The 21,086-nt window shown below is 37.7% G+C and overlaps 2 protein-coding genes across 8 annotated transcripts in view; one reads left to right on the forward strand and one right to left on the reverse strand.

Moving 5' to 3' along the window:
- CUNH7orf50 (chromosome unknown C7orf50 homolog) overlaps window positions 1–21,086 on the forward strand; it is a 117,781-nt gene that overhangs the window by 12,052 nt on the left and 84,643 nt on the right. The gene's annotated exons all lie outside the window — the stretch shown is intronic.
- Window positions 1,237–19,339, reverse strand: GPER1 (G protein-coupled estrogen receptor 1). Of its 6 annotated transcripts, XM_027683421.1 has the most exons (5): window positions 19,094–19,339; window positions 13,343–13,434; window positions 9,683–13,120; window positions 5,596–5,744; window positions 1,237–4,259 (listed from the first exon to the last, which is right to left on the reverse strand). In XM_027683421.1, exon 5 carries the CDS (start codon window positions 3,827–3,829, stop codon window positions 2,756–2,758), a length of 1,074 nt encoding a protein of 357 aa, XP_027539222.1. In that variant the 5' UTR covers window positions 3,830–4,259; window positions 5,596–5,744; window positions 9,683–13,120; window positions 13,343–13,434; window positions 19,094–19,339; the 3' UTR covers window positions 1,237–2,755. The 6 variants fall into 6 exon arrangements, with proteins under 6 accessions (XP_027539222.1, XP_027539220.1, XP_027539221.1 ...); XM_027683419.1 differs by lacking the exon at window positions 13,343–13,434; XM_027683420.1 differs by lacking the exon at window positions 13,343–13,434 and having other exon boundaries at window positions 9,784–13,120; window positions 19,094–19,338.

Genomic DNA, 21,086 nt, shown 5'->3' on the forward strand with positions numbered 1-21,086 from the left:
CCTCTACACTCTAGGAAAGTTTTTGTTTACTGATGATTATGCTCTTCAAAATTAAAGAAAACGACACATTTAGCACAGAACTATTTGGTTCATGGATAAGCCATAGTAACGAGTTATTGCAAGATGATGGGCTGCAGAAGGCATGTTGTGTATATAAATACATGGAAGTTTTATGGTGTTTCTACAAATATTACTTTGTACAGAGTTACTGTTAAAAAAAAAAAGCTTTGGAAATAAGTGTGCTGCTTTTTCAGCTGGGAGAGCACTTTGCATTTAAAGTAAGTAGTGTGTTTAAATTTAGTAATTTCAGGCACAGTTCATAAGCCTGTACCAAAATATGAACAGTAGGGAACTCAACAGGTATTTTAGATTTGTGAATTTGGTTTTAAACGTGCAATAGGTTGTTTCGAGTTGAGTAAATATTTTCTTCATAATATAGTAATCTGATCTTTCCTAGATTTCACTGTGTATTACTGAAAATGATCATTTAGAAACAAACTACTTCATAGCATGTATGAGCAGGCATTTGCTATTGCTGTTTGTTTATTATCATAAGCTTCTGCACAAAGACTTTCTTGACTTGTGTTCTGCAGTGGTAGTGAAAGGGCTTCTACCATAGCCTTGATCAAAAACCTGATCCCTGTATTGGAAGGAAGGAGGAGGGGAAAGGAACTTATTCCTATAAAACCTAAGTAAGCAACAACTACAATTGGGAAAGTACATTCCTATAACCCCAAGTAAGTTATTTGTTCATGCCAAGTGTCAAGATTACACAAACCTAATCTGTCTGTAAACTCAAGATGTATCTCAATTCACGGAATTGCATTGCCAAGATACTTATCCATTCCTTCAGCTTGGGGTTGTCTGAAATAGTTGTCTTTGAAGGTGTGATGATGCCCATTGACAGTCCACGGGACATGAGTAACTGTGGCTAATTCCAAAAGTGAAAATAATGAAGAAAAAGGGCTACGTGTGATGCAGCCCAGTGGTGTGGGATGTCTTGTTAACTGTTGTTTAGCAACTCATGCTATGCTTGCATCTCTCTTGAGAGAAGATATATTTGGTGTTCTACGGGGAAGATGTGACTAAAATGACATTGTTCCTTAACCCGCAGTTGCCTCGGCCCCACCCTGCAGTTCCTGTTTGAGCTGCAGGAATATCTAGATATCTATTTCAAATTCAGCCATCATCGTCTTGTGGCCTTTCTGTTTACAGGTCAAGTCTTTTGTGGCCAAAACTTCCACTAGGAAGCTCGAGATATTTCATGAGAAATATGAGTGGAATCGTTGTTTTCACTGTTTTCTTTATTGCTTTATTAGCTTCAGTCATTGTTTTAAGGATCTACGTTTAAAAATGCTTTAAAATCTGTTATTGTGCTAATTAATTCATGTATGACATTTAAAAATAGGACAAAGCATCTTATTCTGCAGAGTTCTGGTGCTTCAGTCAATAAGCACAGAGGTGAAATGGGTTTGTTCACCTCAGAGGTGCAGCAAGTGATGTTTTAATGATCTTGCACACTAATCTCTAGGAACTTTATAGCTTCCTCTGAACAAGTTCAGCAGTAACTTGTGCTAAACATCAATCAGATTTAAAACCCAATTATTTTCTAGAAGAAAAGAGACACTATTGTTTTCCAGTAAGTGGTACTATAATTTGTTCGCTTAATATAATTAATCTTCAAATGAGCAAAGCAACCTACATACATCTTAAAACCTTGAAAGGCCAGTGTTCTCTGGAGGTGGGATGGACAGTGCACAAGGTGCAAATCTGATAATTGCCAATCACACTCCCCATTACGTAAGTTTTTCCTTTCTAAAAATAGAGGCTTCTGTTGTTTTCATAAGCACTATTTACACCCTTTTGCAGCGACACCTCTGTAAAAATCACAGCATTTTGTTCTGGCAATCAAAATAGACCTTTTGAATGTAAAGAGATCTCGTGAAACATGCATTCAGTTCTGAAGGCAGATGTGAATGTATGTGTATGTGCACTGGCATTTTTAACACAAGGCCCAATTATGTCTGTCCTGGGAGAGATGGTTGGGGTCAGCCCTAAAAGACAGAATGAAGCACTACATTTTGCTTATGTGAAGTTCTTTGAGATGAGCAATATAGTTACAGATGATTTTGGTTTTGATCAAGTAAACATGTAAACAGCAGTCTACATTTAGGAGACGAAAACTCACCACTGTGCTTGATTATATTATGATTAAAAAAAAACTTAATCATGGAAGACATGCTCAGGTACAGTGACAATAGTAGTATTTAGTTCTTCTAAGCAAAGTCATTTATCTTAACATGTTTGGATGGAAAAAAATCAATGTTTTCTGCATCTCCACGTCAATATGTTGTAATGATTTTTCCCCACTGTTAGGGCAGCTTCATTATTTCAGTGGAAGTTATATACACCAGGAAAATAGAATCTCTGATAATCAGATTACATCTAGAGTCTTCCTAACTTGATAAAATTTTCTCCTCTATTGTCATTCATACATGTATAATACAAAATAAAGCTTCTTCAGTGCTCAGCTTTTAATAATCCTGTTCTTAATTAAATATAAATCTGGCTAAAACATATTCTTCTACATCAAAGTCTTGTCATAAAAACATTTTGAATATAAACTTTCAATACTCAGTAGAGCGATACACTATATATATATATTCACAAATGCACTTTTTTCTGTTACTAGCAAGCATTTTGTTCTCTATTTGCACAACTTCACAGTCATATGTTTTATACAACGACTACTAAGTCAGACTTCTGATTGCTCGTTACTGTCAGGGATGACAGACGTCAGGGCAGCCTGACAGAAGCGATGTAATGTTGACATTTTTGTTTTCTGTTCAATGTACAGTCGCAGTTTGTCTCTGAAGGTTTCCCCCAGAAAACTGTAAATTAAGGGGTTCAAACAGCTGTTAGAAAAAGCTGCCAGGTTCACAATGTGTCCTGTTAAAGGATAATCGTGTCTGAAGGATGGGCTGTTTGAAGAGACGGGCTCGTTTTTCTTCTGGAGAAGTTGGACGCTAATGAAGACGTTTTCAGGTAACCAGCAGATAAAGAAAACCAAGACCACAACAAAAATCATGCGAAGAGCCTTTTGCCGCCGCAGACGAAGACTCCTGTGCTTGTGGGCTTTTATAAGAACTCGCACAATTAACGAGTAACAGAGACCGATGATCACAAAGGGGATAATAAACCCCAAGGTTATTTCTAACCACTGGATTTCTTTTACATCTGCAAAACAAAAATAGACCTCTCCGGTGTGTTGTAAATGCACGGCTGTGAATGGGACCAGAGCTGCAGAAATGGATGCCATCCATATGAGCCCACAGCTCAGTCTAGCGTGCTGCATAGTGCGGAATATGTTGGACCTCATTACTTTTGCCAGGGCTAGGTATCTGTCAAAACTCATCCATGTCAGAAAGAAAATGCTGCTATACATGTTGATCTGAAGGAACAAAGACATAAAGGTGCAAATGATAGTGATATCATAATACTTTTCATCAAGATTAAACACCTCAATGAGAGAATCAGCAACTAAAATGAGATCGGCCACTGCGAGGTTTATGAAGTAAAGGTCTGGGATAGTCATTTTTTCCCGAAAGCTTATGTTGACAACCAGTATCAGAATGTTTCCTACGAAACCGATAGGAAAGAGAAATATTGTGTAAAGACATGATAAGAAAAGACCAATAACGTATTGTTGGTGTTCTGATTTATCTGCTAATCTAGAGGATATGCTTTCGTTACACAAATGGGATCCATTCAGGTTAAAAGTTGTGCTGTTACATATAACAGGTGATATTGAGGCAGAATAAGTTTCCATGGTTAAAATATCTGTAGAAAAGGTATTAGCAATCACAGTTTGGTGTCAGTACCAAAAAATCAGATTTTTGGTTGTCTTCAACTAAACTTCTAGTAAGCATTTTTGATTGGAGTTGAAAAAGATGCAGAATTTTGTATAGAAAATTTAAATTCTTTAGAAGTCACATTAATTAGACTTAAAACTGACCCAAATATAACACTACAAATAGTAAATGTCTTAATTTGTTTTACAGGACACTATATACATTGTAAATGTGAGAATTTACAGTTCTTGTGTGCCTTAAGATCATGTAGGAATCTTTTTACCATGATGGTACTTGTGTCTGTTTAATAAAAGCTTTTCATCAACAGTGTTTCTTCATGCAAGCTGGAAGGCAGTAGAATTTTAGCTCCATTTGTTTTCTTTTAATAATCAATGAACATCCTTGGACCTGCAATTTGCAAATGGAAAACAATTAATCTCGTATTCCAGCACTGTACCATGTGCTATGTGCTTCTTCTAACTTAACATCATAGCTGAGATTGTAGAAAACGTCATGTTTTAATATATATGCAAAGGTTCAGTTAAAAGAATTTAAATTTTTTCTGGATGATAATATGTTGTGAGGGCAGATCTGTTAAAATGGTGTGTACCCTTCAGGGGTTCAGCATTAGAAAATGCAGAAATACAGAGAAATCAGATGAGTGAGTTTAGCCTAATAAAGAAAAATGGTGTTTTTTACATAGGTATTTATTTTATCAGCTTGTAAGGCTATTAAATAGCAAAGTCTGTGGCTGAGAAAGCAACAGAGATGAAAAGCAGTTGGTTCCTGCTGCTTTCAGTGGGAAGAAAAGGCAAATTTTAGAAATGAAGGTAATACAAGCAGCGTATTGATTTACACCAGCATTATTATACTCAATTTGCTTTTTGTTGTGATTTATTATGTTTCACTGACTTCCGGGTAGGAATGGAAAATACCAGTTATCGGATTTGTTTACTCATAAATGTTGAATGTTATGGACTTGAAGCATTGCTAGAAGTTTATTTAAAGGAAAAAACAACCAAACAAAAGACACCCCAAACAAATAAAACAGCAAGAAAATTATAAACCAGGGTATTTTGTGTTAAGTTTTAAATATTTTGAACTGCTTTAATCTTCATCTTCCTATCAACCCCTTGATTTTATTTATACTAAAACATAGTAAAAAAAATTGTTTGCTAGTAAAATTCGTGCATATTTCCACATATTAATGACTTAAATCCTGCCGAGGTACAGTCTGGGGGAGAAAAAGGAGCAGACCACTAATGGAGTAGGAGCGTTAGAATATTTTTAGTCAGAAATATAGCTCTGAGTTTGCTTAAATGTATTCAAATCACCAGAAGTAGCTACAGATACTGAAATAAAGATATGGGTTCCAGAGCTTTTATTTCTCAGTGAAACAGGCATAAGTTCCCAGTACCTGTTGCTGTGTTTTGAATCGTTTTAGTAGTGTAAATCTTTATGCTAAAATATCCATAGGAAATTACACTTATTAGAAGAAGGTTCGCTGTTTGTTTCAGCAGCTGTGGAAGTCAAACATAAACTGTTGTCCTTTACGTAAGGTCCTTTTATTTGCGAACAAGGCAGTAAAACTGCTTTAAACACAATAAAAGATGTTAGCAGCCTAAGAAATTTATTTTAAAAGGTCGGTCTGTGGTCAGATTTTAATTACATCTGAAAGGCTGCCAAAAGCCAAGTAATTACAAGCATTACAGGTAACTATGTACGGTGAAACACTTTATTTTACCTTAATTCCATTTCTCCAGAGCTGATTTTCCTCCAGACAGAGCAGCAGGCTGGTTCTTGCTGGGTACACACGTAAAGGATGTGCCAACTTCCACTGTTCTCTCGGTAAAAAACTTGCCTTTAGGTGTGCAGAGCTGCAGTGGATGCCACCTGTTGATGATTCAGCATTAAAAAGAAAATCATGTAAAAGTCTGTCCTGCTTTAGAACATCTTAAATAAAGGATAGTTTACAACAGCAAAATGCAGATCTTGCTGCATGTCCTTGCCAATAAAACAAGCTTTATAGATTCCCGGGGTTGTTCTAATTTGTGTGCAGTTGAAGTGCTGCTGAACAGCCTTATAAGGCTGGAATTAACCCTGTTTCTGCTGGTTTCTTTTTTGCTAGAACTACTCAAGCATCTTTTCTCTCGTATTTGTCAGTTTTATTTTGCCTAACGTTCGTTGCACCCTCCTTTCTGCCTCTGGCATTTTTCAAAGTTATATAGTCCGTTCAAACCTATAGCTCAGCTGATCAATAATTCAGAGGGTTTGATCAATAGTTAAAAGATTTATTTGCAAATTTTAAGGAAGCACGTTTTATATAGATATAAAGCAATAATTACTGCTATACATGGTGTTTTTTAAAAGCCTCTGGGCAATCTAAAGGGGAATATTTGATTGAGGGACCTCAAGTAGCTGAGATGGGTCATTTGCTAAACTGACAAGATGAATTTCAGTTTTCCTACCTTCAAGCTGATCCCATTTTGCCTGTTTGTATTTAAATTTTCAGGTATGTATTGTCATCCTCTTACTTCTTGGAATTGCTCAGCTCAGAATCACATGGATAAAATACTTCTTTTACAGAGAATGTGGAGCCTCGGTTTTGCGTAAAACCGCCAGTGCTGCAGGTGGAGTTTTGCATTTCATCTGTAGGGGGGAAAAACCCACTTGCCATTTCCAGTAACACCACCTACTGGTGGCCAGGATGCTTAGAATGGAAAGAAAGCTAAACCTTTCTCATAAAACAGAAATATTTTATTTGTGGTAGTTGCTTTCTGTGGTTATACTGATCTCATACCTGAATTTCAAGTGCCATGAGTGGTTATGCTGTACATCGATGCAGCATCTGCTCCTACTGGAATAAGATGAATGGGGCAATTTTAGAAGTGTGGAGTAAGCAACTACCATGTCATTATAATGCCTGTATGACACCAGTTACAGTGGTCAAATATTTTTAGATTAAAAAAGATCTCATCTGTAGAAAAGTGAAGCAAAAGTTCTTTAAACGAATGGCTTTGGGAGTAGAACCACTTTGCCTTCATTGAGGCAAATATATTATTTGCTGATTTTTTTGTAACACGCTGTGCATAGGAACAGAGGATTTTGACAGTGTTACTAAAAGAGTTTTTTAAGATGTTCTTGCACGATGGGTCCTCATAAATAGTTTGGGAATCAATTATGATTTAGATGAAAAGAATGTTTGCGCAAATTGGTGCTGGTATAAATTTTCTGAACAGAAGATTTCCACTATGTGTGGAATGGCTTTATGGAGTGTTTTTTCTACAGGGTGATGAGGACAGAGACTAAAGTGTTTTGCTTTGAGAAGTGTACAAATATGATGGTGTTATGGGACTGGAATAATTGTAATGTAGAAAAATCTTGTGATACCAGCTTTGAAGGTCTTAATTATTTGGTGTCATAGAAGAACAGAATAAAAAGAGTCTTTATTGTTGTTTGTTGATCATGTGGTTTTGCTGTACTTAGTTCTGTCCTTCAGAGCTTCCACTGATCTTGTAAGGGCCAGAAGGATTTTTTACTTTACTTAATGTGTAACATTCGCTTCTGGGTATTGGTTGGTTGTAATTATGGGGGCCTGAATTTGATAGTCAGCTGGTCTGCCTGTCCTTGCTTTTCTAGCTTTGCATATCAGCTGATTTACTATGAAAATGTATAGTTCTGAGCACTAATTTTCTTATTTGAAGTCATGGTAAGAAATATGTCACTTTGCCATACTTTCAGAATTGTTAGGAAATTCTCTTTCAAAAGGCCCACGAAGAAGCTGTTTTCTGTGCTGGTAGAACTATGAAGCATAAGAGGCTGAATCTGGTATTATGAATATTCTATTATTATGTTGTAACTATTGAGTTCTCTATTTCACTAAGTATTTTATGAGATGATCATGTGAATCCTCGGAATCCTGTTTCCTAAAACAATGACAGCATTGTCAGGCTCTTGTTTATGCAGTCAAATTATTGTTACTATTAATCTATCTTAATCTCATTGATTAATCTATCTTAATCTCACTAATTTGAGCAGCTGCTGAACATTGTACCCTTGCTCTTTCCCTATCAGTTGCAGCTATTCCATGGGACTTAACAGCGAGTGCCTTTAATGATCCATAGTCACAGCTGTGACAGTATTGAGCCTCAAAATTCCACCTGTTGTACCTTATTGTGACTGTTCCTGAGAACATGCATGAAAGCAACTGGTGCAGTAGCATTTTTATTATGTCAGACTTCAATAATCCAGCATTCAGAATTCTCCTAGCAGTTTATTTTTAAATACAAGTAGTAGTCAACTTGTAAAACACTGTCTATATCTCAATAAACATGTCTACCACCCCAGAGTCTTTCAGGAGCAGTAATGTAATTGCCTGTGATGTACTTACTAGCACCAGGAGGCAGAATGTGTGGTATATTAGAAGATACTCTGTGTAATTTAGCAGACTTCAACATATGTGCCTGCTTTTGTGCTGCTAAAAGGTGGCAGCTGAGGAGGAAGAAAGTGGGAGGTGTGAGTGTGGGAGAGAACAACGTTAAGAGGTCTGGTGCATCACAGCACTGCATGGCAGCCTCTCCAGCTGGATAAGCAGGATAAGCCCTGTAGGATGCAAGAGCTGTTGGATTATGTCAGAAGTGTGGAAGTGCTTTGGGTATAAAGCTGTCGAGTCCTGGAGAAATGAGATCAGGGCCAGGGAGTCTAAAGCTGAAAAAAATAAGGTGCTGTATTGCATGGAAGTGGAAGGAAGTATAAATTGAAATCATTTTGGAATGCTTGCAGTGTAATATAACCATCTGCAGAAGAAACAAGATTTGTTTAAGAATCTTTACTGAAGCTATCTCCAGGGGAAATGCAGATGCTGTTATACTGTTCATGACGTTTTGCAAGTACACTGATCTCCAAATTCTCATCTTTTTCAACCACTGAATGACATCAGCGTCCATTACTCAAACCCCTGAAGGGTTTTTTTCAAATGCAGACCAAAGTTTTGGAAAGATACAAATATTACCAGTACAGAAGTAAAAGATTCTTCTTTGAATTTTTCCAGTATATCCCTGCATTAATTTTGACAGCCTGCCTATAAAAATATATGCTCTATTTCCTCTGGAACATACTGTTCAAATCTAGGTGAAGCCTGGAAGAAGTGAGAGTTCAACAAAGCTGTTGCTAGCGTAAGGGAAAAAAGATCTCTCAGAGCAAGGAGATTTTATTTTGTTCTTAAAAATACTCTTAGATTTATTAATTATTTAAACATTATTACTTTTAATCTTTGCCAAAGCTGCTCTTTTCTCCCTCATATGAAACTCTTTTAGAATAGGGGTGTTTGTTCTTATATTCCAACTGAATGTGAGATTTTTTCTAGGACTGTATATTCGTTGTCATAAATTTTAATATAAGCTCTGAGTAACTTTATCAAGAATGTTTCTATGAAAACATTTCTGTATTGCAAAAAGTTGTATTCATAACTATTTGAGTTATTGTTCTACATTTTTCAGCCTCTTCCCTCCTGTCTACCTTTGTTTTCTCATATTCAGTTCAAAGTCTTTTGATTGTACATAGAGATTTCTCTATGTCAATATAACCAGCCATCCAGAAAATACTCTGATTTTTTACACGACAGTAGTCAAGGACAGGGAAGAGGCCAGAGTACATGAACTCGAATCTCACAGATGGCAGCCAGGAGCTATACCCAGGAGTACCCACAGACTCACACACAGTAGTTCATTCTGACAGGATGTACTCGTTCTCAAATCCTAGATCTGACAGTAGGTCCCTACAGGTTTTATTTCTCTGAGGCCTTTGGTTATGGTTCTGCTCTAGCTGTGTACCTTGCTGAGAGTATGATGAAGCATCCTCCTCTCCATGCTCAACCTTCCACCCATGCTCAACCTTCTGGCTCCTTCCAGGTGTGTCACCACGATTCACTCACCATTAGACCAGTTTCCAGGTGTCAGCCAGTTACTGACCAGGTTTTCTTTTAGGCACCTTTCACAGTAATTCAGGACTCAGAAACAACACAGTATTTATTCTTTCATCCTTAAATATAAAAGAGATGGAAGCTGTAAATAAAGTAGAATTATTCGTGCATAATTCCAATACTAAAAAATAGACCTCTTATCCACGGCACAGCTGAAACTATGACACTGAGGGATAAACAGCTTGCATCTTCTGACATTCTCCTTCACTCAGTCTGTCAGCTTTTCCATGGATGTACAGCTCTTACAACTCATCTCTTCAAACGTCTTTCTGCAGGGCTGATCTTTGGTCCGTGTTGTTTAATCCCCCTCTTCTCAGGTGCAAAACAAAACCTCTGATGCCATCTGAGAATCCTTTCACAAGTATGAATTTGGCTCTTATATTCCAAGAGATGATTCTTATCTACGTACTTCCTTTCTGACCACATTCTATAATGATCTGTTTATATGCAGAGTTTTTTAATTATCCATCTGTTCATGCTGGCAGCAGAACAAAATTGAACAGGAAAACAGGCTGACACAATGCAATGCAGACATCTTACCAGTTGACTTTTACATCTTGCAGAAATGTTGGTCCTTGCAGACATAGTGAAACTACATATTGCCCTTTATTTGCGTGTGATACAGTCGTGGTCTATACATTCCAGGACTTGGATGACTAAGACTAGATCTGTATCTCTAGATACTAAATCTATATTCTGTATTATTATTGAACAAATGTCCTTTATTCTTCCATTTCTGCACTTGGCTGTAGTTTTGTGGAAGATGTTCATCTTCATCGATCGGTTCCTGCTTTTCTCTCTTAGGCAGCCCATGCTGATCTGCACCAGCTCCCCATGCAAATCTGGACCCCATCAGGAAGACCTTTCAAAGGATACAACTGCAAAAAAACCTGTCAGTTCCGTTAGCACCCGAGTGTCACGCGAAGGAACGGATTTAAGCATAAAAATGAGTTTTCTCAAAACTCTTCAAGTTGCTTGAGCCTCACAGCACCGTATTTTTATAACTTTGTGATCTAAGCTGACGTCATTATCCAAGATCTAGTACAATTTTGTGCTATTCCTGTTTCCGTTCTCTCCACCTCTATGAGAGGAAAAGCTGAAACCAAAGCCAAATGTGTAAGGTGGCTCCTGGCCAGATTTGGTGACAGCAACAATGTTCTCAAAGTGAGCATTCACAGCTTTGCACCTACCTCTCAGCTGCATCAGCTACTGATTCTGCAGGGCTACATCCCACCTCCTGTACCACTGCTGTTTAATTCTGATTCAGATTCTTTCCCCTTCTTGCACCATTGACCCATCAACTCTCATCTACATGTACAATGCTTCTGTCTTTTTTCCAGTAGAGCTTTGATTTCATTTAGGACCTAAGGTTCTGCTTTTGTTTGCCCTCTTAAAAACACACCTCAGTTACACTGTTCTAGACTGGTATTTCTCTGGTTTTTATTTAGTATATTGTTGAATGTGACTCTTCCAATGCATGCGACTTCATACTCCTGAATGAACTCACCAGGAATGGCTTAAATCAATAATTGCCCTAAGTCTAAATGAAAAGTGGAAGCTGAGAGGACATTAACAAAAAGCTTTCATTCTTGCACAAAGTTTTAATTAGCCATCCTGTTGATCTTTCCAGTTCAATGCCTCACAAAGGACCCAAAGCTTTTCTTTATGGACCAGCGTTTCCATTAATTTGAATTTTTTTTTTTTGGGGGGGGACAAGAAGTCATACAAAAACTTCACTGCTGCTGCTACTGGGATTTAACCAGTGTTATAAAAATAGTTTGTAGGGTAAGAAGTCAAAAGAGGAAGCATACCTGAGAGAATGCTTTGGCTGAGGATTTTTGCTTTTGTTCAGAGTTGCTTTCTGCCATGTTTTTGTTTGTAGCTTTGTTGGGGCATTGATATTATTGCAGAAGCACAGTTCTATGGCAGCAGGACTCATCTTCCTACTTGGCTTTGAAGTAACACTTGCAGAAAATAGATGATTTTAATATATATGTGTATATATACATAAAAAAAACCCCAAACAACCCCAGACCCTACATGTTCTCTCAAAGATCACTATAAATACTAGAATTAAAGATCTTTTTTTCTTCCAGTACTGCTAGCTGTAAGATGGGCCAAGTTTGGGTTCTAAAGAAGGAACAATCACCCTTTTTTAAAGAAGTGAAAACCCAAACCAAAACCCACAAACAAGCTGAAAAGTAAAGTGGATTGACAGCTGTTCAGAACATTATTACTGAGACCCTCTTTCATGAGGCATGTTTGTTTCTGGTATTTCATGGTGATTGTTGGCAGTGGTTTTTCTTCTGCAGTTCTGTATGACTTTGAGTATTTCATCCTTGCATGGCTTATGAAAACTAAGTATAAACACCAAACTAGCACAGCTCTCGCAGAACAACACTATTTCTGCAATATTCATCATAAGCTCGTTCTTCGTGGTTCCAGTGCTCTTCTGGAATTTCAGTGTTGTCCTGAAGAGAAGCATGAGGTTATAAAACAGGCGGCACATAAACATTGTTACGCTGATCACATACACGGCAGGGTAAGTACGGATGTGCTGTTGTAAGGCTGGAGCTTCAGCAGGTGCTGCTTTAGCCAAGAGAACAGTAAAACAGAGTATCTGAAGGAACAGTGGGATTCCAAACCCAAATGTGAATTTAATGATCTCGTATTCAGGCCATGCAAACAATGGATCTAACTGGCAGTCTGTTTCCAGGTGATAGTTGTCAGTGCCAACCAGCACTGCCTCAGTCAGGGACAAACAGAAGGTGTATGTGAGAACAATTCCAACACACAGGATGGGTCTCTGGGTGGCTTTGCAGAGAGCAGTCCGTGGTGGAAATCTCTTGAGTAACAGTATGAGAAGCGTCAAAATGAAAACATACTGAGAATTGAAATAACTGAAGTTGAAAAAAAATGACAGCACGTTACAGGTGAGGTGGGTTGCTGTTAAATAGTCGGGTCTAGTAATGACAGTGAATGACAAAAAAATCATTACAATATTGCTGATGGTGAAGTGTAGAAGAAGCAAGTCCAAGTTTTCTATGACTCTGTGCTGCACATAATTCTTTATGAGAACAATCAAAATACATATGCCAGCTATTAATCCTGTGGGCACAAAAAAGGCGATGTAGCAGTGCATGAGTCTGGATATGATGTTTTGAGAAGCTATGATGTCTTCAATTTCTTCTGGGGAGGTGAAAGCCAGGTTCTTGCTTGGGTAGCTGATCCATGTCATGTTGTGAGAAGTCATCCTTCCTTCTGGTTTCCTGTTCAAAGGAGTTTGAAACTGAAATGGAAAAGGAAGGTGAAACAGGTTTAAAGTACAGTTTTAATATCTAATTTGTGCATTAAATATGTTATGTGCAGTCAGGGGTATGAGCCATTTGTTCACAATAAATGTAGTAATTTTTTAGGTAGGTTTTACCCTATGCTAATTTCAAGCTAACTTGCATAATATTTTTAGCCAGAGAAATCATCTTTTTATTTTTGGTGTGGGTTCTGCTCTTACCACTCCCCCCTTTTCCTCTCTTAGTGCAGCCAGGGCTTTTCCTGCAGCTCAGCCTCGAACACGACAGCCAGGATCCAGCACACTGGTGTCGCCTGTGGAATATATGGGAGTTGGCTGTTTGGGTGAGGAAGGAATTGGCTCTGGGATTAGGTGGAGCTGCTTTTCCTCAGCATCTTGCCAAAAAAGGCCAAGGCAGTGCACAGGGCAACTCCAGTGTGTGGGCAGCAGCCACAGCCACAAAAAGCTGCACTGTCCTGTTGCAAGGCGGGGAATTTTGGACAATTTGAACCCAGCTGCCAGTGGGAGCTTGCTGAGGAAAATGCAAAGACAATCACAATATGAGGCACGAGCCACATTCCTTCCTTTGTTTTAGTTTTGTTTCCTTTCTGTTCTGAAATAAAGCCTTTCATAACTGCAGTCTGTACTGAGCAGCCCATATAAAATTAATGTGAGTGTTTAAGAACAGTTATGAACAAACTGCTTTTATACTAAAACATATTTATACATTAATAACGCTGTCATTTCTTATATGTAGCTGTTGCATAAAACTGCAGAAAATAATGCTTTTCTGCATGCTCAACTTGGAGAAAACAATTACTGGTGCATTATAAACCTATTGATAAAGTTTTAGCAAGGAACATATTTTACAACTGTGTTATAAATTCCTGAAAATAGGGAATTTTAAGAGTAATATCAATAGGCTGTTAGCTGTAATGACTCTGTGATATATTGATATAATGATTCTGCTACTGTATAAATGTTTGGAGGCTCCTTTTTTTTAAGCCAAAATGCTTTTATAGGAACATAATATGTACTTCTGAAAAACTGAGTGTAATGGATATGGATATATACTTTTTATAGACCACCTAAAAGCACAATTAACTCAATTTCTGAAAGAAAATTTCTATGTACCTTATACTGATTGATGCAGAAAATAGCATTCTTTTTTTTAGTAGCAAAGAATATTTTTAAACACAAGATAATGAACTCCTACTAATGAATTTGGAATGTTTGATTAAGGATGCTTCTTAGTACTGGAAAGAGTTAAACATATATTTACAGTGTAGAGTGTTTTCTGGGAAAAAATTCTTGTTTATTCGTAAAGATTTCAATTTTCTGTTAGAGTTTGGTGTTTTTACTTTGTTCTGTTGTACATACAGCAGGTCTGAACAAGTAGGCAAAGACAGGATGGTGGAGTTCTTATAGAAATTTCTATACAGTCATACTAGTAAGAAGTGATTTTCTTAGTTGTACATAATGCCTTTTCCATAAAGGGAGTCTAGTGATGTTAACTCTTAAAGTGAAAGTAACTTTAAATTGGTAAAAGTTCATAAAGATGCATTAATGTTTTTAAGCAGTGCTCATTATAGATAAGTCAGTGTCTTAATACTATTTGACAGTTAATTTATGGTTGTTACCTCTGACACTACTTCACATTTCTGATATTTCTAATCTGTCCTCAAAATTGGAATTCTAATACTGGTTTTAATTAGAAAAGTTGACTTATCAAAGTGACTTTGATTAAATGTGTATATAATCTTATATAATTATAATTTCATTTATAGAAAACCGTGGAGTTATGTTTTGATTCAGCAGTGTTCTTTGTCCCCTTTAAAAGACAGTTTCTTCCTTTCTAGAAAAGGTTATTTTCTTAGAGATTCTACTACACGAAGGACTGATGCACCCAGGGAAGATTTTTTTGTGTTACAGGTGCACTCACAGGAGGGGAAAAGTTGATTAGTCAGACTCTGTTTATGTTCTGATCTCTGAGCTCGACCTACACCATGTAGGAATGAACTGATGGGCAAAACTGGTGGAAGTCTCTGAAGCAAGTCAAGAATTAATATAATTTTGAAGCTTAAAAATAGTTTGTTAAATATGAACAATCTTAAGAAAAATGGTATTAAATTCTAACTTCTGCAATTCATTTATTCTTAAATACTCAGCAGAGGGAAACAGTTTAAGTCAAGTTTTGACCTTCTATTAGTAGAGAGATTTGAAGCTTGATCTGGTGAAGGATTTGGTGAAGGTAATTGTGGCCACTTGAGCATCTGAGAAAGTTTGTTGTTATCACCCCGCACTGTAGCTTCAAGGTTAAGAAATATTTACATTTTGAGCTGTTCCATGGGAGCCTACAGTGTCACCTTCTAATCCCATCAGGCCTTTTGCAGGGCTGAACATGAGATTTCAGCTCTGGCACTGTGAGTATCTCCATTATCTTCTCAACAACCATGGGCCAAATAACTGTGCTCGTCCTCCTTGCAGAGAATCTCAGAATAACTCAGCAACATTCAACTTTTCTGGAAACATAATTGCAAAGGAAACAAAGGATGTAGTTTGTGGTTTCACAGGAAATCATATATGGCCCTACATCAAATTACAGGAAAAACAAGATGCCAAAACTTAGTTAAATTTGCTCAGGACCTGACCTTGGTACTGAGACTGGGTTCAGTTTTGACCATAGCAAGGGTATTTTTAATTGTATTTAGCTGCTCTTTGGGTGTTTAAGACGAAGTAAGGAATATTAAACTTAATGCAGCATATTCCAGTAGTTGCAACTTATTGTGTAAGCAAGTGCATCATCTTGGTTTCTCTTTCTGTACCCTCCAGTTTGCACATTGTGATATTTTAATGATGGACCAGCACAGTACTAAGGAGAGGCTGACAACGTGTTTCAGCCTCATTTGTCATAGATGTCAAGATGAATGCCTGAAACAGTTTCAGTTGTAACCACAGACCATTACTTAACATAGTTGTTAAATAATATCGATGATGTTACTCTTCCTCTCCTAAACATTGCTATTCTAACATAGATGTGTTTTAACTTCCTTCATCTGAGGAGGGATTTAAACTAAACAAAAGTAATCTATTCAACCTAGAATTAACATGCTTGCTTGGGGGAAATAACAGTGCAACTATATGATCAATGTAAGTAGTAATATTCTGAGCTAAGGAAAAATTTCTAGGTGTTCTGTTTTAAAGGGAACATCCCAAAAATCACTTTAGGATTCCCACACAACAAAATTTCACCAAAACAACAAACATCTGTGGCTTTACTGTGGTTAGTGAGTATGAGCATAATTCATGATTGAATTCAATAAAGTGTTTATCACAGAAGAAAAAAATATCTGCTAATAGTTTGTAGTTTATTCAGAAATATTTTTAGTTGTCAAATAAGATAAAAGTCAGTTTCCCCCCCTTCAAATTATCCCTAGAAGCTTACAAAAAATCACAGTGATAATGTCAGACTATTTTCTTATTCGATTCTGGTGTCTCACTAAGTATTTAAAAGAGTAAAAGGCAATTTTGAGTTCCAATTTTGATAGGAAAGGCTCATGTGCAGGGGGCTGCAGTCAGACATCCCAGTGCTTCATACAAGCTGATACATGTGGACTCTTCTCTCTAAAGTGGTCACACCTCCATAGATATTTCTGACTTATGGCCTTATCCTACAACCTAATATTTCAGTGCAATTTGAGGATAGAAAGCACTTTCCAAGGTGCATTCTCACCACCTCGTGAAGTGGCTGCATTAAGGTTTTCTAACTGATATTATGAATTGGGCCCTGTCAGAACAGCCTGACTCCTTTGCAGCCTCTGCAGGTGATGGATTGGGAATGGAATGGATTGCCATCCACAGATGGCATAACCTCTCTGTACATTTGTTTACATGGAAATGGGGAGCTTTAGAGATTCCTGTGACTGTAAGATGCTCATCTATCATGTAAAGCAACTCTTGAGAAATTGTAAGTCTTTACAGTTTTAAAACATTACCAAAGCATTAAGTTCATTCCCTGCACTAAAGCAAATGTATGCTTAGAATAACAATGGGATGAAGGAGCTCACAACTTCTGCTGGAGCAATGTGAAGATGTTTCCAAATTTTTATAGACTTTTGGTAATACTAATATAATTTAAAATAAAAATATGTGTTCCAAGGGGGCAGCAGAGGGTGGCTTATTTTTCATGTGATTTTTTTCAGAATCTTCATACAACTGACCACATTTCTTGTCAAAGTACTTTGAGTTTCCATCATATAAAAATGAGGAATTTATTATGTCATTTTCCTCTGCTCTGAGAAAATATGGCATTCCCTCAGTTCTTGTCTGGTTCTTGGATTTACTGCAGGGACCTTTTTTTTTCCCCCCAAACTCATGTAATGTTTATGCTCTGCTTGGCAGAGGGGCCTTGTCCTTTACTCTTTTGCTGGAATCTGTCAGCTTAGAGGGCAACTACCTCACGACCTGAATTAATATTTTTTTTCCTCATAACTTGCTGTAACATAAAGTGGCTTTGTTATTTCTATTTACTGGTAACTGAGAGTAATATGCAGTGTGTCATAGCTCACATGTACTGAAGCTGTGGTGGAAGCTTATTCCTGTTTCTCCCAAGATTAATTAGTGAGGGAAATCTGCAATATGCTACTTGCATTATCTTTCTCTGTGTTGTCATGCTGCAATATTTTGTCCCTTTACCTCAGCCCCCCCACTTTAATTGGCCATCATTCATATGTTATGAATCCTTCCTTAACTTCATATGGCCTCGCTTTTTTCTTGGGGGTTTTTTTCCCTCTTCATATCCCAGCTTCACCACTATAATTTAGCAGTTAAATATGTTTGATTTTTGCTTCCTGAAGCACAGTGAATACGTTCCCCATCACTTCCAACAGATGGGGCTGAGCAGTGAGTGCAGTGTTCAGTAAGCAGTTTAAAAATAGCAAGTTGTGAAAGGACTTTCAGTATTGAGAGGACCCAGTCCCGAACACTTCAGTGGTTTTGGGCTCCCCATCCCCACTTTGATGTTTAACTTTCAAATGGAGAGCTTGGTTTCAAAGAAACTTGTGTTTATTTAAAGTGTAGAAAGAAGAGCTCCTAAAGCAGGGAGTTTCTCCCTGGCAGCCAGAACTCTTCCTCTCTAAAACGTTTGGCTGGGCAGTCCTTTTGCATTCTGTCACCAGCCTTTAGAAGGAAAATATTCTTTCATCCAGTCATAAAGCAATACACATAATGCTCCTTATGAAACTCTGCTCTTGGTGGGCATGTCCTCCATTGACTTGTGAAAACACTGCACGTAATTTGGGGGGTGAATTTGTCCTTTAGGTTTGCACTGCATCTGCAAAGTTAAAAGAGGGGGGGCATCTTGCATAAGAGACTGAAATGTGAAATACTGTATTCATCTGTCTTGTAAAGTCACAATTCCTGCACTTGGGCGAGTATCTGAACTTGTAAAGGTTTAAGAAATCCTACCCCTAGCTTGCAAAAAATTACCAGTTCCTGAGAAACCAAGAGCTTTTAGTTTTACTTTTCTAGAACATAAGCTAATCAACAGTAACATAGTTTCCAAGAAGCATTGCTCACGTGTTTCCTGTTCTATACAATTCCTGTAGTGTGGTATCGAGCAATGCCCATCCTTTAAAAGACTGGATTTAGGCAACAGTTGGAGTCTTTTTTCTCCAGACCACTGGGCAGTATTTCATCATCCAGCTCCCATCGGTTCAACAGGAGTTAAGTACTTACTGGAAGACAGTCTTCACATTTTCTCTATTTAATGCCCGGCTTTATTATAAATTTCAGCTTTATTAAACATATCAGCCTTCTGAAGATGTTTCCCAGATACAGTAGGTTAGTTTGTCTAGTTCAAATGTTGTTAAAGAAGGGAAAACTAAAAGCTTTAAATTATAACCTCAGCTTCACAATTTGAGCCTCTTGTGATGAATAAAGCATTGCATATTCAAAGTAATATAAAGCACTTACCTTTTCAAGAGAATGCTCCACAGATACAACAGGCTGAGACTTTCACTGTAAAATGCCAGATGAAATATAATTGTTGTTTGGAGCTTATAACCGTTTTTATTTCTGTAGAAAGCAGAGTGTATAGATTAGAATAACTTCTTTAGCTGCTGTACATCACGATGAAAAATCCAGGCGCTTGCTGACTAAAAAAACATTCAGTTCTGTAAAAAGGAAACAGGAACTTGTTGAAGTCATTCAAACCATACACGTTGCATGTTTAGCAAACCTATGGTTTCATCATGTGACTTTAAAGTTCAAATTATCCTCTGCACTGAGATATTTTAGAACAGAAAAGTAGTGTTTGTCCCTGCCATTTCTAAGTGTGTGAGGCCATCCAGTGGATTTTATTTTCCTGTTCCTGAAGTGATCCCACACGCACTGACCAGCCTTCGCAACTGCATTTTTTTCCAGTGCGCTGGTTGAAGTGCTTGAGGTCTAGAAAAGGAAAAGCCTGTTGAATAAATACCATGCAAGGCCCTTTGCTTAACATGACAAAAACTTGATACAAAGCAGGGCATGTAAAAAATATTAAGACCCTTTCTTAAAAATAGGTGTCTTTCTACTTTTCCATGGGTTGGAACATTCCCAGTATTGTATATGTGCTATAAATTATTTTTCCAGATGCTCTGCAATGACCATGAGGTGTTAAAAGACAGGATTTTGAGCCTGGAGGATGTTTTGGGTCTGGCTCGGCATCAGTTGTCTTAGTGACTGTTGAATAGTGTTCTTAAAACCTCAGATAAAAATAGGCAAGAAAGGGTTGGCTCGTGATTTTTTTAGTGCATGCAGCCTGTCACCTTATTCTCACTAGGACTGAGGGCTGTGCAGAGAGCACACCAAACTGTGTGAGCATAGTCAAAGGATTGTTTTGGAAATTACAGAAAAATTTCTGGAAGTTTTTGCTCATCACCTTGTCCTTTCAGCTTCCAGAATGGATCAGGTGTGCACTTGAGGCAATGCTGAACAGTTGAAGCATCTGTTTGTTGCTGTACTTCCCATTGAAGTGCTTTGATTGATAACCCCGGGCTGTGCTGAGGGCAGGGGGGGACTAAAATTATTTCTTGGCTGAGGGTCACCAGCAAACCACTGGGGTTTGTACATTTTAGAAGTTGCATTGGGTGGGTGTACACAGCGATATCTGGCTGTGCCCTTTGTGATTATGAGTAAAATAAAGGCAAATCAATGACTGCAACAAACGTTTAAGGAATATTCACAAAGGTTTGAGTGACTCTGAGTTAATTAGCAGTGGATGAGCAGGGAGTAACCCCGGTGCAGATAAGCCCTGTCACAGCAGTGGTAAGACCACGTTTCCTGTTATTGAGTAACCTCCGTTCTGACAATGCAAGAGGTGATACAGCTGAACTCCAAGGGAGCTTATCCTCTAATGATTAAATTATATAAATAGAACCGGAAAAGCAAAAAGGGAGAAGCTATTTCTTATGCCTCCTGTCTTTAAAAAGAAAAAGTAATCAAAGAGGAAGCTCCCATCTTCATAATTCTGTTCACATTTACAAACATTAGTTCATACTTTGGCTGCAACCTGTATTAAGCCTCGTTATTCAGCGGTGTGTAGGGGGCAAGAACATGTTTCCTGCTTGGAATCTGGAACAAGCAGCACAATACAATTCCAGAATGCAGACACAGATTCAGAGAATCACACATCAGAAAACACCCATTTTACAGGTGTGTTCCAGACACCTTGAACAAACCTGAAACACATTTGGAAACCATGTGGAACATGTTTCTAGGCTTGTTCAAACACACTAGGACCTGAAACATGGCTGGAACACACCTGGAACACACCTGGAACACACCTGGAATGTAAATGAATTTTAATGGAAATGAAGTTAAATGAATAATGAATAATGAAGTGAAATGAAATGAAATGAAATGAAATGAAATGAAATGAAATGAAATTTGTGACCTTGATTAAAACACTGTGGAACATCAGGCC

Source organism: Neopelma chrysocephalum, unplaced genomic scaffold (genome assembly GCF_003984885.1).
Source record: "Neopelma chrysocephalum unplaced genomic scaffold, ASM398488v2 Primary Assembly neopelma1_65, whole genome shotgun sequence".
Lineage (NCBI taxonomy): Eukaryota > Metazoa > Chordata > Aves > Passeriformes > Pipridae > Neopelma > Neopelma chrysocephalum.

What these genes read in the sequence shown, in the direction of transcription:
- GPER1 (XM_027683419.1), bottom strand. Translation starts at nt 3,829, where the DNA reads ATGGAAACTTATTCTGCCTCAATATCACCTGTTATATGTAACAGCACA.